Below are 18,488 nucleotides of genomic sequence, written 5' to 3' on the forward strand. Positions count from 1 at the left end.
GTCAAGGCGATGAGTAGACTGAGGGCTCAGGTGGTTGTGCTGCGGGATGTGTTTCCCATACATTTATTTATTTTTGGAGACTCACCACAATTTTAAAACTGATCGATTTTCAAAAAGGCTTGTTGAATAAACATGAGTAACGTTATGTACTGCACGTTTAATAATAATAATTCCTTACATTTATATGTTTAAATATCAAAACGAGGCACAGGTGTTTTTATATCGCTGTATTTCTGAAGGAAGACTTGCATGTGCCTGATAAAGCAGCGTGTGAGCTTTGTTTACAACCGTTACTGGGGAAACCTCAATTTCTCGCGCTTTATGTCTATGCTTTAAAACATCTCCTGCTGGCAAAGAATGAATTTGCATTTTCATTAAGTCCGCCTGATCCACGCAGCAAACATATTTTGTTTATCAAAAAATATCTACTCTAGAGGGACTTGGCTGTTGTTATTGATTCTATTTGGAAGTCTACCGGAAGTTAAGTTAGGTCCACAAAAGAGCGCATGCGCAGTAACGTTTGTTTATGTTGTTGCCGTTGAAACCGTCTATATTCTATGGCCCTACACCTAACCCTCACAGGAAACTTTGTGCATTTTTACTTTCTCAAAAAAAAAAAACTCATTCTGTATGATTTATAAGTGTTTTGAAAAATGGGGACATGGGTTAGGTCCTCATAAGTCACCCTCTCCTTGTAATACCTGTGTCATACCTATGCCATTATACAGAGTTGTGTCCTGATATGTCACAAAAACAAGAGCACACACACACACAAACACACACATATGTGCATGTCTACGCTGACTGTGTGGAAACCAGAACTGCTGCTGCTGTTTAATCTGTGCAATTGTTTCAGTAAGTTAGGAAAACTTTTAGCATCCAAGTTTTTGGTGTATTTCTGACAGTGGATGGTGTTTTAATTTCAAACTGAAAGCATGTATAACCACTCATTGAAGAATCGTAATACAACAAATCTTCTCTACTTGTTAGCTGACCAGGGGTGCGTTTCCCAAAAGCATAGTTGCTAACCTCTTAGCAACTTAGTTGGTTGGCAATGGGAAATATTTTTGCAACACACAAAGTTGCTAACTTAGTTAGCAACTATGCTTTTGGGAAATGCACCCCAGGACAATAGATGAAATTATGGTCTCTGAAACATTGGATTTCTGTTTGACACCATCACTGAAAAAATGTCTTCATGAATATATTCAATATTTTCGGGCAAGTGTTTGCATTAATTTCAGACATACCAGTTTTAAGTTGAATCTCGTCAGTGTTCTTTTTAATTTCATCAGCTCCGTTATATATTGAGTATATAATTATAAAAGATAGATATTGTATTGAAAATTAAGGCATAAAGAAACATTTTGTGGATCTGAAAGGTTAGTGGGACGTAGTAGTAGTTAATATAATGAACCACATCTGTGTGAACTTGACAAGGGCTTTACATCTCATTAATGATTGTTTGGTCGGTTGGTTAAAAATCATTGCTAAGTAGCCAAAAAAAGTGAAGTTTCTTTTGAGAAATGGATATTTAAATAGTTAATTCTATTCGCAGACAAGTAATCATGTCAATTAGATGAGAAATATGAAAAAACACTGCTTCAGTCATCATTACAAAACAGAAATTGTCTTACAGAGTTTGTTGGTAGAACCATGAACTTGGAGAGAAGTTATTATTTAATTTGCTAATATCAATATCAATGCACACTATTAAATTATTTTATTATTAGCAAAATGTATTAAAAAAATGCATTTATTCACTTTTTAATGGTCACTACTTTTATTACTTTATGATTTATTAATTAAATATTGTTATTCGTGTCTTAAATATACATTAGTTGTCTAATGGAGTTGTTCATCTTCAGAAGTGTTTCCTCTGCTTCAGTGATGTTGTGTTTGTGTCTCTACAGGAAGGATGAGAAGGAGTATGCTCTCAAACAGATTGAAGGCACTGGTATTTCCATGTCTGCCTGCAGGGAAATTGCTGTGAGTTACTTAAAAGCTATTTTGTTCAAACTATTTTGCATACAATTTATTATTATTTTTTTTTCCAGTCGTCAGTTTTTAAAAACAAAATGTGTTTATACAGTAATTAATTAACAGAGGAATCCAGCAAGTATCCAGCTCTATGAACTTTTAACTGCAATAAATGCATGCAACTTTAACACTGTTTTGAAAATTTAACCATAATTCTTCAATATTGGGCTACTGTATGTGTGTGTTAGTTTGATAGAATAATTTACCGACCGCTCTGTGTGTAACCAACACCAGCTAAAAACACTGAAGCCTTTCACTTTTGCTTGGTACTTGTGAAAAGAAACAACCTGGAGCCTTTCATATGTGGTTTTGTCGAGGGCATTTGATTAATCTCAGGATCTTTTGACGTCCCCCACTTCCCAAATCCAGATTTGACCCCTGGTTGTAAGGCGGTGTTCTTTATAAAGCTGATTTGCAGTGTGTGTGGTGAAAAGCAATGTACAGATGAACTAAAGGTCAATTAAATTGGCTTTTGCAGATAGTCGTTTAGTTTCCCTTTAAACTATTAATGCACATACAGTCGTGCGTCAGAATTATTGGCACCCTCGGTAAAAATGAACAAATAAGCCTTTTAAAAAAGAAAAGAAAAGAGTATATGTACATTATCTGTATCTGTATGGTTTTGCCTTATTTTAAAGATATTTCCTAGGTCACAAATCAGCCATATTCTCTCACAATCACATGACAAAAGTGTCCTTATTATCATGTGACTACCACAAGGTTAAAACTCTGTTGTCATGTTGTGTTTTCCCCAAATGATTTACTTTCTATTTGAACTAATAAGGCCTGTAAGACTGGATTCATGATAAATTGTCATTAATTTGTGCTTTGTGTAATCCCAGTTGCACTTAATTATTGCCCAGCTGATGTACTATTTGTAAAACATAAGTAATTTCTTTCTGTACATTATCTCTTGTGCCTATGTTTTAGTGCCAGAATGACAGAAATACCTGGTACATAATAGCGAGGTGTGTCTGGTGCGTCAGTCGTGTTTGAATGTGGTTAGTGACTCAGACGTTCTGTTGCTTTGTAAGAATTGACAGTAAAATCCTGAGTTTCGTTAACAGTGAAGTACATTGGCTATCTGGGACCATATGTGTAAAGCTGCCAAAATTCTGAGAATTAGTTTTTTTCTTTTTAACAGACAAAGTAGGAAATTTAATAACCTCTTCTACTCAACAAGTCAATTGTAAAAATTGGTATTTTCAATGGTAAAAAAAAAAAACAAAAAAGTAGAAATGAAAGTAGTAATGACTTTTTTTTTTTTTTTTGTCACTCGTGATGACACAGTAAGCAGGGTCTTATTTTGGCACTAACACCACCAAACAACACTGGCCAAAAGTGATGTGTGGATTTTTATTTACCCCACATTTTATAACCCCACATTTCACTTAAACCATTAAAATACAAAAGAAAAAAAAAATTAGTGACAAAACACTAAATTGCCACACTGACTACAACATACTTTATTTACATGCATACATTAGTCCTCTTGTTTTTGCACGTGTTCATAATTTCTTTGTATTATTGTAAAATGATGACAATTTGGCATGTTTTATTGCATTATTATCACAAATAAAACAACTGATTAAGCAAGCAGTTGTGCAATTTGCTTATTAAATCTTGCAAATTTTGTATTTATTTTTTTAATTAAGGATGAATATGTCAAATTTCATAGGCCAGACATCACTTTTGGCCACTATTATATGACAGTTTATTGACTTTCCAACTGATTGCCAAACCATGCTGCAAAAACAAGCCACTTTTGTGAGGATTGTGGGCTTTCCTGGAGTTGTTGATGTTCACATCATTGATCCAACTGTAAACGAGGACACATACCACTAGAAAACAATGCATCACTAATAATTTGTGATAGTTTTGCACAATGCAAAGCATAAAAAAATACAATTAAATATAAAATATTTCAGTGTCTTAATTAAATGATTTTATTGTAGTTAAATTAAATGATTGGTGTTGTGCTGCTGTGACTTTACATGAATTCATGACACTTGAGTCAACACTTAAGAATCTATCTCACACTTTACTGAAGTTGTGTTTAGCTTCTTTATAAGGGTGTACTCACACTAGGCACGGTTGCCATGAACCGGGCCCGAGTACGATTCTCCCCACTCCCCCTCTGGCCTGCACTCACATAGGAGGGTTTCAGCATTCGTGCCGGAGCACGCTTACGTCATTATGGTGCGCGACGGTTTCGGGATAAACAGGAAGAGCGGCGCTCTCTGAACACAATGGAGTCCATCGCTGTTTTCTTTGTGGATAATTTTGTGTCGTTTGGTCCACGGTGGTCCACAGCCCTCTCACAGCCTGTTGTTAAACAGATGTGTCGCATTAGTGGCGCGAAAATTTTCACGTAATCGTGCTGCTCACACTGCATGCGAACCGCGCCCGAGTCCAACTGAACCGTGCTCTGGCCCACCTCTTCCAAGCGGGCCAGGGCCGGCCAATCGAGCCGCGCCCGGGCACGGTACGGAGCACTCACACTAGTCAAACGAACCGCGCTTTGGTGGTCAAACGCACTCGGGCACGGTTCAAACTGGCTAGTGTGAGTACACCCTAAAAGTGTCCTACTCTTAGAAAAGTCCTACTTTTTACTAAGAATTTTTTGACGCTTAAGTAAAAGCTTAAGACTATTCTTAAGAGCATTTCTGAGAGGTTTTCAACATACGGGCCCTAATCTTCAACAGAAATGCAGACATTAGCTAGGGCTTGGTTGAGATAAAGGTAGTCTAAGACTTTTCAGTGATAAACATGAGCTTTTAAATTGCCATTCAAGGTGTTAAAAAGACAAGTTAAGAGCTGTCTATGGTAATGAAGGATTAGATGTATGATGTGACAACAGAACCAGCTAGTTTGGTGAAACTGAAAAAAATGCTGAGGTCTGAGTACAGAGACCTGTGGAACTCAACACAGTCATTAAAAGGTGTTAAAAAATGAGGAATCAAATTTTCCTTGATCATTTTCAAAGAGGAAAATTCTGTCATTAATTATTCACCCTCATGTCGTGCCAAACCCTTAATTTCATCCCTATTTCATCTTCGGAAAGCAAATTAAGATATTTTTGATGAAATTCAAAAGCTCTCTGACCCTCCATCGACAGCAGCACAACTGACATGTTCAAGATCCAGAAAGATAGTAAGGACATCGCTAAAATAGTCCATGTGACATCAGTGGTTCAACCATAATTTTATGAAGCTATGAGAATATTTTAGTTATCTTTGTGCACAAAAAGCAAATACTTTATTTAGCAGTTTCTTCTCTGACAACCACATAACAACACTGAAATAATGCACAGTTTACCTGTCATTTATCTGTTACCCAAAGTCCATTTTCTATCAGAATCATCATTGGCCAGTTGAAGGAAAGACAGAGCACATAACATTTTTTCAAACTTTGCAGTGTTCACATAGCGCAGTTGACACATTGAGGCTCTCCACAGCGCAAACACAAATAAACATGGAGCATTTGCCAAATCTGCTTTGCCACTATCCTATTATTTGAGCTTCAACTGAGGGAGTCTTAGCCTATGACTGCTGTTATTAATGTATCAGTAACACTTCAGTGTGGTTGCACATTAACATTACACAGTGGTTACTATGAACTAGTGAACAACAGCATTTTTAAATCTGGGTTCATACATATATTTGTTTTGTTTTAAAATAAAATAAGAGTATTAGTATGAACTACCATTATCTAAAATTAATACATTTAAATAAATATAAATGTATTAATGTACATGTTAATTATTAGTATCTTTTGAAAGTGTACTGCCCCAGTGACAGATTTGTACCTTTTATTCTGAGAGTGAACAGCCCATAGGTCACAATGGGATGATGATAACAAGGTAAAATTAGGGGACTATAGGATAGATGTGAGATCAACCACTGGATAAATTCAATGGTAAAAAAAAAAAAAGTTTTTCAAAAACTTTTGAAAAAGCTGCTGACTCATTGCATGGCCACTGCTGAAATTTCATGGGAACTTTTAGCGGTTTTTTTCTAAAAGTTAAAATATTGCACAATATCATGTTGCAGGAAAAATTTACTGGGTCTTAAGTCATAGTTGATACTGCTTTTTTTCTTTTTGTGCATGATAGCACATTACAGAAACAGAATGAAGATTATGTAACATTCCTGCTGTAAACAGGAGGAAGTAGGATAAACACTGCTATTGCTAAAAAAAACAGAAGCCCTAACCAAGAGTAAAATGCTTTCATTTCTGTGTGGAATGTTTTGTGGATGTATCACAGTGTAATGCAGCTTTGCACAGAGGCTGTTATGGACTAAAGGATGAGATTCTGTGCCTCGGCAAACTCCACTAATAAATATCCCATAAATATTTGTGCTTATTTGTGTTGGACTGAGTTATGTGCTGTGCATTGCCTTCACCACAGCAGAGAATGCATGGGCAGTGCTTGATCTTTTCTCTTACGTCTGAGCTGATCTCTGTATTGTGATGATCCTCACTTTCAAATGTGAGGGATACGTCAGTGCCACTGTTTGTCTTTCTCTTGGTCCTTATCAGTTTGTTCTGAAAAGACTCTTAAGGTGTGGCCATAGTTGAACAGACTGATCTTGAAACAGGTTCAGCAACCTCGTCATGAACATCCACAGCAGTTTTACAGACCAAAGACAAACACAGAAAAGATATCTGTATGGTTGATTCTCTATTCGCAGGAACTTTTGATTTCCTCAACGTTTGTAAAATGAAACATTTTAAATACTGGATGTTTATCTGTTATAACATGTATCATGTGTTCTGAAATGAACATGTGCTCATTGTCTTCGAAGTTTTGGAGTTTCATGAACTATGCACAATACACAATATATTGATAAAGAAGTCCTATGAATACAAATTATTGCTTTAAGAAAAATAACTTTTGATAAAATACATAACATAAAACAACTCTTTCTTTTTTCCCCTTTAACTGTCAACATTTCCTTTGCTTAACAGTCTGGCCCCGTAATTCCAGCGAGGGCAAATCTTCAGAGGTGGGTAGTAACGAGTTACATTTACTTCGTTACATTTACTTGAGTAATTTTTTGGGGTAACTTATACTTTTCGGAGTATATTTAAAGATGGGTACTTTATACTCTTACTTGAGAGTCAATTAAACCAATTGACAAACGAGTGAATTGGTTCATGAATCAGTTTGAATGAGTCGTTCAGTTCCCTGCCGCACACGCTGAGCGTCTGAAGCGGTTCACTCAGAGTCAGAGTTGTAACGTTTAAGAACAGAAAGAGCGTTGAAAACGTGGCTGGAACTGCACTGAATTGAAATCTGCAAAGGTTATTATTTGCTAGCGATGGAGATCCTTATTAGATGAACACCGCGTGTGCTGTCTACTGTTTAACAGGTAATAACTTGGGCTACATTCGATTACAGTACACGATACCACTGTGACATTAGTTTGTTGCACGTGTGTGGCTTATAACAGAGGGGAGTCAAGTTGAATGCAGCTTCCAAAAGACAAAAAATAGCCAATTAAGATTTTATTAATTTTAATACAACCACACCGGTGCAAGTACGTTCAGCGAGTCATATTATCAGCTGCTAAATTCAGATCTGTGATTGCTTGCTGGCGCTTAGCCAGAGATAGATGCGTTTATACAGCGCTGCGCATTATAACAAATCACACATGATTCTGTTGAGCTTATTAAAGCATTGGCCAATCAGAGGCGTTCAGATGAGTCATCGCTAAAATGCCGGTGCTTCCTTCACTCGCTCACTGACTGAATACCTCTTTCTGGCGAATTCTCTCGCAGGAACAACAAAGTGCAGATGTGTGTACGAATCTTTAATTAAGATATTGATTTCACAGTGTTAACAGTTTCAGTGATTTTAATGGGAGTTTCTGAGAGTGATTGAAATCTAGACTGTCAGTGAAAATGATCTTTAATAATGTAAATGTTATTTGCTCTCTTTCTGAACAATGAAAGATTTGTAGCAATAATGTTAAATTCACATTTAATATAAAGTCAGTCGTATTAAAAATGTTATGGAATGACACCTATATCTGTTACTTAAGTAAACAGACTGGGTTTTATAATAAATTACATAAATTGGAGTAAAGGCTGATGAAATATATACACACACACATACATTACATACATTTTATCTATATATCTAAATAAAAATAGGCTCAGTATATATGACCCAAAGTAACTAGTAACTAACTACTTGAGTAGATTTTTTATCCGATACTCTTTTACTCTTACTCAAGTAACTATTCAAGACTAGTACTTTTACTTTTACTTGAGTAAATATTTCTAGAAGTACTTTTACTTTTACTTGAGTACAGTATTTTGGTACTCTACCCACCTCTGCAAATCTTAAAGCTATGTCACCCGGTGACATATTGGAGAGGCTTTGCTTCTTCATAACAATGTCCCTGTGTCATCATCTAAAATGACAAACATGTTTTGAATGAGATGTGAAGGGTGCTACAGTAGGTCATTCTTCCATATGGTGGTTAAGTAAAAAGAATCCACTGCCATTGATATTCTGGTATCTAGATATGGCTTGGCACTGTGACTTTTACATCTGTTTCATGATCTGTGAGGTTAAACTTATTTTTATTGTATAGAATATATACAACCTCAAATGCAATAACTATACCAAAAACTAGTTTATTCGCTTTACTACACCTCTACATGCCAAGTTTCTCAAAGTATTGATTCAGTAGCAGCACAAAGGGCCCAGGCCTTTCCTGAGATTGAAAACAACGGCATAACAACATTGTTGTTGAAGTTGAAACGTCATGGGTGTAGAGGTCTCAGAAGGCCACATTATGAGTCACAGCACTGAGCATTGTTGTTGCGCTACTTGCAGACAATTTGTTCATTGAATTGTGTTTGAACTGTTTAAATCCAAGCGATTCTTTGTGTAGTATGTTGCTGATAAACAGGTTACGCACTGGCGTCTGACTACCTGTTTGGACTTAAGTTGTTGTTACCATCAAACTAATAGGATCAAATACTCTCTTTCTCAGTCTCTGAATATCTGACCTCTCTTTCTACTTTGTTGGAAAGGCAAAACAATAGTCATATTGTTCCAGAGCTGGGTGAAATGTGTTGAAGTTTATAGAGGCATATGGTTAGCAAAAAATGTACATTTTCCCATACCATATGTGCAACATTTAGTGCAAAATGAAAATTCTAATATTTAGTAGGGCTTTGCGATTAATCGAAATCATCATAAAATCACGATTTGAGTATATCTGAACATATCTGAACCAGTCAGAATGAAGTGCGCCTAAATGAAACACAAGAACAGAACAAACTGGGCATATGCCTACATAACACCAGGTTCAGACTAGGGCTGTAGCTATCGAATATTTTAGTAATCGAGTATTCAACCAAAAATTCCATCGATTAATCGAGTAATCAGATGAAATGTGTTTTTGCTTAATTAAAGTGCAATATTAATTATGCAAGATAAAATAAGACTCCTGGGTCTTGTGACGGTCACGGAGGGACCGTACGTTCAACATGGACGTTAATACGCACACATACGCACAAACACACACCGAGACTGTTTGGTGATACAAGAATTAATTGTAATTATTGATCAGAGAGTGAATGAAATACCTGTAAACTATGTGTATTGTTCCCGTGTAGCGTTTGTCCCAGCGTTAGATTTTTAGAGTCCTGGTAAGAAACAATGGCAGGAATTATTGGTTCCGCTTAGGGTGGGAATCTACCATGTATTAAATGAGCGTGGGGGTTTCAGGGGCAACTTGGCCGAGTTGTTGCTGTTATTTCCTGTTTAATGTGAACAAATTAATAACATCAAAGTAGATTTATAAAGTAGGACATCATGCCAATATGTTTCTTTCAGACTCTGTATATTTAAGGGAACATGTGTAAAGTGTTTTCTGTGAGTTTGTCCCTCCACATGTGGTAATTGTTGCTGTCCACCAGTATTAATGTGAATGTCATTGTAATGGAAGGTAGTCTGTGTTTGTTTCTGCAGTGTAGAGTGTGGCCTAAGGGTTGCAGGTATTTTATTCACTCTCTGCTCAATAATTACAATAAACTATTGTATCACCAAACAGTCTCTGTGTGTGTTTGTGCGTATTAACGTCCATGTTGAACGTGCGGTCCCTCTGTGACCGTCACAGGTCTCTTAAAATGAACAACTAAGTTTCCTTTTTTAGAATTTTTTATTTTTATTTTTTAAATGCATAGAATGCAATGCATACATCAAAAATAAACATTTATTACCCATTGTTTCTCTGTCTGTACTTGTACTGTAAACAATGACAATAAAGTTGTGCATTTAAGTGCCATTCAGTTGGGATTTTAAATAAAGCATTTTCTGAGATGCACATTATACACATAAAACATTAATTTAATTTATCTTTTAATTATTGAAAATTAACTTAACTTTTTGGTAAACAAAGGGGATTTACTATTAAAAATAAAACATGGAAGAAATGTTGTGAGATTAAGGCCCGGTTTCATAGACGGGGCTTAGCCTAAACCAGGATTAGGCCATAGTTCAATTAGGACATTTAAGTAATTTTTATAAACATTCCTTCGAAAAAAGTATTACTGGTGTGCATCTTAAGACAAAATAAAAGCACTGACATGTTTTAAGATCAGTCGGTGCAAGTTTCTTTTCTATAAAACAGCTCAGATTTACATTTTAGTCTAGACTAGGCTTAAGCCTTGTCTGTGAAACCGGGGGTAAGTCTTAAAAAAAATAATGTTTGATTTTTTTTTAGTAGTAGGCTATGTACATTCTGCTGAACAATAGTCTTTAACCGGACTTTTATTTTGACGGGTTGACAGCGCGTCCCTCCTTCTCCCGGGTTTTGGCACCACTGTAACGAATTAAACCTTCACAATCATCGGGAAGAAGGAGGCGGGAACCGGCGGACAATCAAATGATATTTTAATGATCAAAATAATCACAAAACAGCGCGTCAGCCCCTCACAGACTACTGACGCGCACAAATAAAAAGCAAACACAAAATAAAACCCAGGCCTGGTCCTCTCTCGTCCTTCACTGTCGTCGCTCCAGTTTTATATCCCTCCATCTCCTCCGTGGGACTCGACACCGGTGGGTCGAACAGGTGTCGCTCATCTCCAATCAGTCCACCGGCCTCACTCTGTTCCCACGTCTCTCGGCCACGCCCCACTCGTCACACAAACATACTGATAAACTAATATTAAATATAAAAATACTGCATTTAAAACAGCTAGTTCATATATAGTCGGATGCAACTGTCATATCGTGCATCCTGTGACAAATTTGCCGCATCTGCGCACAGCAGTTATCAGCCTGAATGTCAATGGTGAAAATCAATAGTATATTTAATTTAAAGTCCAACAGTTTAACACTAATATTGGACATAAACGAACACGTTAAATATAAAGTATTCAAAAGTTCAGTTGAACTGATGCCTTAAGCCTGTGTTATATTTTCCGCATGAACGATTCGGATGCGCTCATGGACAGCGTGAACGCGGACTTCTTCCAATTATACTTCTGAAAGGTAATGCTGATGGTGCGCTCTGCAACAAACATGTGAACATACAATTGCCCAGAATTATTGCACACGTCTTTATATTCTTTTATTGACAGATTGCACAGGTTCGAATAGCAATGGGCTTCTTCACACTGCCTGAACATGTGCAATTGTGCTTTTGAAGCCTACTGACCAGATGGACAAAAATGGGAGGCGTGTGGTCATCCACTCTCCGATGATGATTTTTACATCACGCCTACCTAGCGGTCCATAGCGGACTCGCGGATGCGGAAAGTATAAACAGAGGCTTTAGTCATACAGTGCGTGCGTGCGTGATACGCGGTGCTGAAGTGAAATAGCTGGGCAGTTTGAGAGCCGAATTATAATAGGCTGCCTAATAAAAATAATAATAGTCATTATTATAATTGAATACATTAATAGGAGAATGAGCCTAATATCATCTTGACTATCGACAGAGACATCTGCTATCATCGATATTTCTTACCATCATCGATACACGATACTATAGTCTATCAGCACAACCCTAGTTGTGATACGATATGTTTGCGATACTGTAAGCAAGGCGATATATTGGGATATTTCTTATTTTAGGAATAGTATATATTATAATGAAAGCTGTCATTAAAAACACACCACCATATGCAAACCTTAGCAATAAATACATAAATACATTTTTTAACCAGAACACAATGATATCTGCATTTGCAATAATCAGTCCCTGTAACATTCAACATTATTAAACCACTTTTTGAGCAGTTTGAGTATAGAAAGATAAATTAAAGTGCTTGCAGGATCCTTTAGTTAAATGTATAATACGTATAAAATGTATTTTTATAAAAAGACCACACATATATGTATATGGATATATGTATATTAGACCCTGCTTTAAAGGTTCACAGTTTCAGTGTACAATTGTGTCACAAAATTAATACAGATATTGAACCTTTCCACTTGGATTTTACAGGTTTACACATTTAGTCATTTAGCAGATGCTTTTATCCAAAGCGACTTACAAATGAGGACAATGGACGCAATCAAAATTAACAAAAGAGCAATAATATACAAGTGATATAACAAGTCTCAGCTTAATGCAGTACACATAGCAAGGGCTTTTGAATAATATAATAAATAAAAAGAAAACAGATAGAATAGAAAAAAGAACAGAGCAAGCTAGTGTTAGAGGTTTTTTTTTTAAGGATTGAATTAGAATAGTGAGTGCTAAAGTTATAGAGTCAAATACAGATGGAAGAGATGTGTTTTTAGCCAATTATTGAAGATGGCTATGGACTCAGTTGCTCGGATTGAGTTGGGGAGGTCATTCCACCAGAAGGGAACATTTCATTTAAAAGTCCGTAAAAGTGACTTTGTGCTGCTTTGGGATGGCACAATCAAGCAACGTTCACTTGCAGAATGTAAGCTTCTAGACGGCACAAAAGTCTGAAGTATTTCCATTTGTATTTATTTTCTGTGTTGCATCCCCGAAACCGCGACGCGAGCGCCACACAAACTGCACAAAGGGCCCCTAAAATGAGAGAAAGCTGCTGTTGCGGGGCGAGCACCATAGTCCCGCAGTGGACGTTACCACAAAAGCCTAAATGACGGCACACTTCAGCTTTGTACACTGAAACATCAACATTTCCTGTCACTCAGGATTTGTACAGAGATGTAGACTGCCATCTAGCTCTCGGGAAATAAACTCACAACGAAACTGCCATGAATCTTGTATTTTTTTTTTTTTTTTTTTTTTTATCGATAGTATCGATATTTTCTTACACCCCTAGTCATTTAGCAGTAGCTTTTATCCAAAGTGACTTACAAATGAGGACAATGGAAGAAATCTAAATCAACAAAGGAGCAATGATATACAAGTGATATAACAAGTCTCAGTTAGCTTAACTCAGCACACGTAGCTAAGGCTTAAATAATATAATGTCACAGTGTCTGGTCCGTGTATCCCTGGGTGTCCACTAGAGGTCTCAATTCCCCATATCGTCAACCCACTTCAGGAACTGCATTTCCCAAAAGCCTTTGTCTGGACTCATCACTGTTCACACAGCTGTCCCCACTTACATTGTTTGTACATGTTTATAAAAACCCGGTTTGTTTATTGTCATGGTTATGGAGTCCTTGTTTAATGTCACCCTGTTTTTCATGTTTCCTTGCCATTGTTCATGTTTCTTGTTTTTTGACTGCTTACCTGGATTTCGACCTTTGCCTGACTGGATTATTGATTTTGGATACCCTAATAAATACTGCATTTGGATCTACCTGTTTGTGTGCGTTTCATGACAGAAGGACTCCATCATGCTCAGATCCAGCGGTGTGGGATTTTGAATCCGTTCCCCAGCCACCATGGAGGAGCAGAGGGGGAGACTCCTGAATTTAACCACACTTCGTCAAAGGGGGTGTGAGGTGGGTGGTCTGGCTCAAGTGTTTTGAACCATGGCAGTAGGGCTGGGGTATAACGATGAGGCATTGAAGGACTTGTTTAATCAATGCCTTGATGACCCTCATTGGGAGCTGAAGGGGCTTGAAATCCTGGACTTCTGGGGTTTCACCAGATACCTACACCATTGTAAACAATGGGATACATCAGCCACACCCGTCTCTCCAGACACGATGGCCGACGACTATGCCTGTGTCTCCAGACAAGATGGCCGATTCTACGCCTGTGTCTCCACACAAGATGGCCGCCAGCCCAGCGCCACTGTACAAGATGGCTGCCAGCCCAGCTCCTCTGCACAAGATGGCCACCAATCCAGAGCCACAGCACAAGATGGCAGCCACAGTTGATCCTCCAGAGTCAAGTCAGGTCCCCGTTGACTCCCCAGAGTCAAGTCAGGTCCCCGTTGACTCCCCAGAGTCAAGTCAGGTCCCTGTTGATTAGGTCCCCATTGACTCCCCAGAGTCAAGTCAGGTCCCCGTTGATCAGGTCCCCGTTGACTCCCCAGAGTCAAGTCAAGTCACCGTTGATCTCCGTGAACAAGGTCAAGTCACAGTTGATCTTTATGTTCCCAGTCAAATCACTACCGTTCTTCCAGAACTTCATCACATCTCAGTAGATTTTCCAGAGCTTTGTCATACAACAACAGATCATCCAGAGCCTTGTCACGTCTCAGCTGAACTTCCAGAGCCTCGTCACATCCTGTCTGTTGCACCCAGCAATGTTCTCTCAGCCTGTTGTATTGCTGTCAAGGAGACTGTTACTGCTGCAGAACCTTGGGAGGGTTCAGTAGTTTCCTTCCATGAACTCATTGCCTGTCCTGTTATGGCCATAGAGGCCATCGGTGAACTAACCGCCTGCCCTGTCATGGCCATGGAGGCCATCTACCATCTCATCACAGCCACGGAGTCTTGCTGTCCTGTGCCATCGTCTCCACTGTGGTGGTCCTATGATCTGCCCTGGGGGGCTCCTGTCTTGTCTGCTCGGCTGTGGTGGTCCTCTGCTCTGCCCTGGTGGGCTTCTATCCTGTCTGCTAAGCTGTGGTGGTCCTCTGCTCTGCCCTGGTGGGCTTCTGTCTCATCTGCATGGCTGTGGTGGTCCTCTGCTCTGCCCTGGTGGGCTTCTGTCTCATCTGCATGGCTGTGGTGGTGCTCTGCTCCGCCCTGGTGGGCTTCTGTCTCGTCGGCTCGGCTGTGATGGTCCTCTACTCCGCCCTGGCGGGCTCCTGTTCCCCATGTTAGGTCCAAGAAGGGCTTCAGTTCCGCCTGCTCCACCCTGGCTTCCTGCTGTGCTGTCTCTGTCCTGGTTCCCGGCCACTCCACTTCCACACGGACCTGGCCCTCCGTCCCTCCCCCTGATCCTCCACCTTTCCACCACCCTCTCTGACTCTTTGGTTTGTTTTTTGTTGTTTTTTCAGAGGAGCATCTGGAAGCTGCTCCTTAGAGGGGGGGGGGGGTAGTGTCACAGTGTCTGGTCCGTGTATCCCTGGGTGTCCACTAGAGGTCTCACTTCCCCATATCGTCACCCCACTTTAGGAACTGCATTTCCCACAAACCTTTGTCTGGACTCATCACAGTTCATTGCACACAGCTTTCCCCACTTACATTGTTTGCACATGCCTATAAATACCCGGTTTCTTTCTGTCATGGTTATGGAGTCCTTGTTTAATGTCAACCTGTTTTTTGTGTTTCCTTGCCATTGTTCATGTTTCTTGTTTTTGGACTGCTTACCTGTATTTCGACCTTTGCCTGACTGGATTATTGATTTTGGATACCCTAATAAACACTGCATTTGGATCTACCTGTTTGTGTGCGTTTCGTGACATATAATAAATAAAAAGAAAACAGAATAGAAAAATAATAGAGCAAGCTAGTGTTAGAGGTCTTTTTTTTGCTTTTGTTAATTGTATAAGTGAAAAGAAAACGGATAGAATACAAAAAGATTAGAAAGCTAGTTTTATACACACACACACACACACACACACACATACATACATACATATATATATATATATATATATATATATGATACTCTCTTGGTCTCCAATTGATTTTACGCCACTCTATAACTTTCCACCTCATCCAGCATCCTTGTTGGGCTTTGGAGACTGCTCTAGCGCATCTAGCTGCTTCAACCTGATGGCGTACCTCCTCCATCACCAGGTGTCATTGTTCCTTTGTTGTTGCCTTTTGCTATTAAGGTGTTATTATTCCCAACCCAAGTTCCCCTCTACCATATTGGACTTGCCCCACCATATCCTGAGGGCTGAGGGATATGACGTTGTTAAAAAATAACATTATTTTATGTATTTGGTGTAATGCAATGTGTTTATGCATTTTAAGATTCAAAAAACATATTATTTTCCACATACTGTACATTATTGTTGTTCCTCTTTGCCCCCCCCTTCTGAAACGTGTCGATTTTTAAAAAGCTCATCGGTCTGAAATGCAAGGTGTACACTGATTGGCTAGCTATCCAGTGCATTTTGATTGGCCGAATAACTCAAGCATGTGATGGAATTGTCACACCCCTTAATATACTGTCATGTGTGTCCTGGTCAGAACACCGCTGCGATGAGACAAAAACAATAAAACCCATTACAAACGATGGCATTGTAGGCTACTTTCCCAGGTTCACGAAAACAGTCCTCCATAAAATGCACTGCACACACTTAAATATTTGGTTTGAGCTGTTCTGGAACAGTGTTGTAAATACAACTTAACCACTAATTTGTAGTTGTGTCCTCTTTATGAAGACCAAACAAAGTATTTTCATTTTCACAGCAAATCACACAGCGTCTACATAACATGCAACAGCGATAATAAAAGTCAAGCTTTCCTTCTTTGCGTCAACATTTGTGTGTTATGCAAATCTTCCCACACAGTGACGTAGAAGTGGGGGCATGTTTAAACTAGACGTTTAAGGAAGAGCTGTACCATTCTCTTGAGTCCACTGGCTGTCTATTGCCTGAGTTGTTCCACCTGTTTTGAGTTTGTAAGGTTTGCAGTGTACCAACGTCCAAGGCTTTTGATGGGCTTTTCCATGACCATTGGTATGGGTTCTCCTGCTATACAGAACCTGTCATTAGTAGTTCAGTAGTTGTGCCAACTTATATTTGAAAGTTAGACCTGATATAAGTTGGACGTGATTTGCTCACCCAAGGGCTCAATAAGCCAAGTTGGAGCTGTGAAACAAAGCACTGAGGTGGATGGTTGAATGTTCCAGGTTGTGCCCACAAGTCTGAATTTGTGTTATTTATGTGTTTTTGGAAAGACCTGCTAGTGTTTAATGTTCACAAGGGCTTTTGTTTACCACTGTGCTAAAGAGGGTTCATGGATAGGTTGTGGCCACATGAATGAAGTCAATATACTATATGTTACTTCACTCAGTAAGTAATTTCTGTGGTAATTCATAGTACAGTGGTAAGTAACGTCTTACTTTTTCATTATAAGCATGTACGATGCTAGCTACAAAAAACTGTGTATGCTAGTGTATAGTAACAAATTCGCTCTGAGTGTATAAAGTGTATAAAAACAAACAAAAGTTAATATCACTTAATTTCTGTAAGTGTTTACTTTTGTTATGAACTGACAAAATGTTTACCTGTTACAGAGTTGCCATATGGGCAGTTTGGGCACGGCAAAAATGGCGTTGTCATCACAGCACTGGAAGAAGTGCAGATTAACTTTGTTTCATGCAGTGGTGTGCAGATTTTTTGTAACTGGAGTAAATGGTGCAGGCAGAGTTGCATTCTTTGATTAAAGACTTTCACTTCCTTAAATGTTGCAGAAACATTTTGTAACAAATGGACACTGGGACAGAAGGTAAGAGCGTGTTAGTTTATTTGATGTTGTAATGGAGAGTACGGGAGAGATGCAGAGATTGAGGTTGGTTCCGGCAGGACAAACGGGATGGGGGAATCCACAGCTGTCAGTGGGGGGAACAGACACATTGCACACACCTCAGGGTTCACACAGGAGGGGAATCTTGGAGGATGGAGCACTGGAGACACATGGGAGAGACACTGGCGTAGTCCGGCGGCCGCACGCGCTCCCCTCTTCGGTCCGGGGCGCGAGGGGCGGCGGCGGCTTCCTCTAGCCGTTCCTCTCGTTGTCCACGGCGCTGGCAGGGGAAGGACGGCCCGGCATCCTGGCCCGACGGCCGTGTAAACGGGTGCAGTTCCCATCCGGATCGTGGGTCCGGCAGCTCACGTCTCTGGTGGCGCGGGAGTCCCTCAACGCACCCTTCCTGGACCCACGAGGACACCAGTGTGCATGCACGGAGAAGAGACCGGTCTTCCGAGGAGAGGCGCGTTGGGCTTTTAAACAGCGCCGGTGATGAGGCTCCATGGCTCCATTTCCTTCAGGTGTGCCCCATCACACACCGCCAGCCCTGACTCGTCCAGCGCCCCTCCTCTCACACACCCACTCCAGTCGGGAGCCTGGTGAAGGGGTGCGATTTAGGACGGGGTGCCGGTGACAATCAGGGAGG

General features: G+C 39.5%; 1 protein-coding gene across 1 annotated transcript in view; it reads left to right on the top strand.

The window, feature by feature from the left end:
* LOC132107135 (cyclin-dependent kinase 19-like) overlaps positions 1–18,488 on the top strand; it is a 51,447-nt gene that overhangs the window by 3,797 nt on the left and 29,162 nt on the right. The window contains exon 2 of the mRNA XM_059513347.1: positions 1,914–1,989. Within this exon, the coding sequence (XP_059369330.1) occupies positions 1,914–1,989 (76 nt within the window). The remainder of the gene's footprint in view (positions 1–1,913; positions 1,990–18,488) is intronic.

The sequence above is a fragment of the Carassius carassius genome, chromosome 27 (assembly GCF_963082965.1).
Source record: "Carassius carassius chromosome 27, fCarCar2.1, whole genome shotgun sequence".
Taxonomy (NCBI): domain Eukaryota; kingdom Metazoa; phylum Chordata; class Actinopteri; order Cypriniformes; family Cyprinidae; genus Carassius; species Carassius carassius.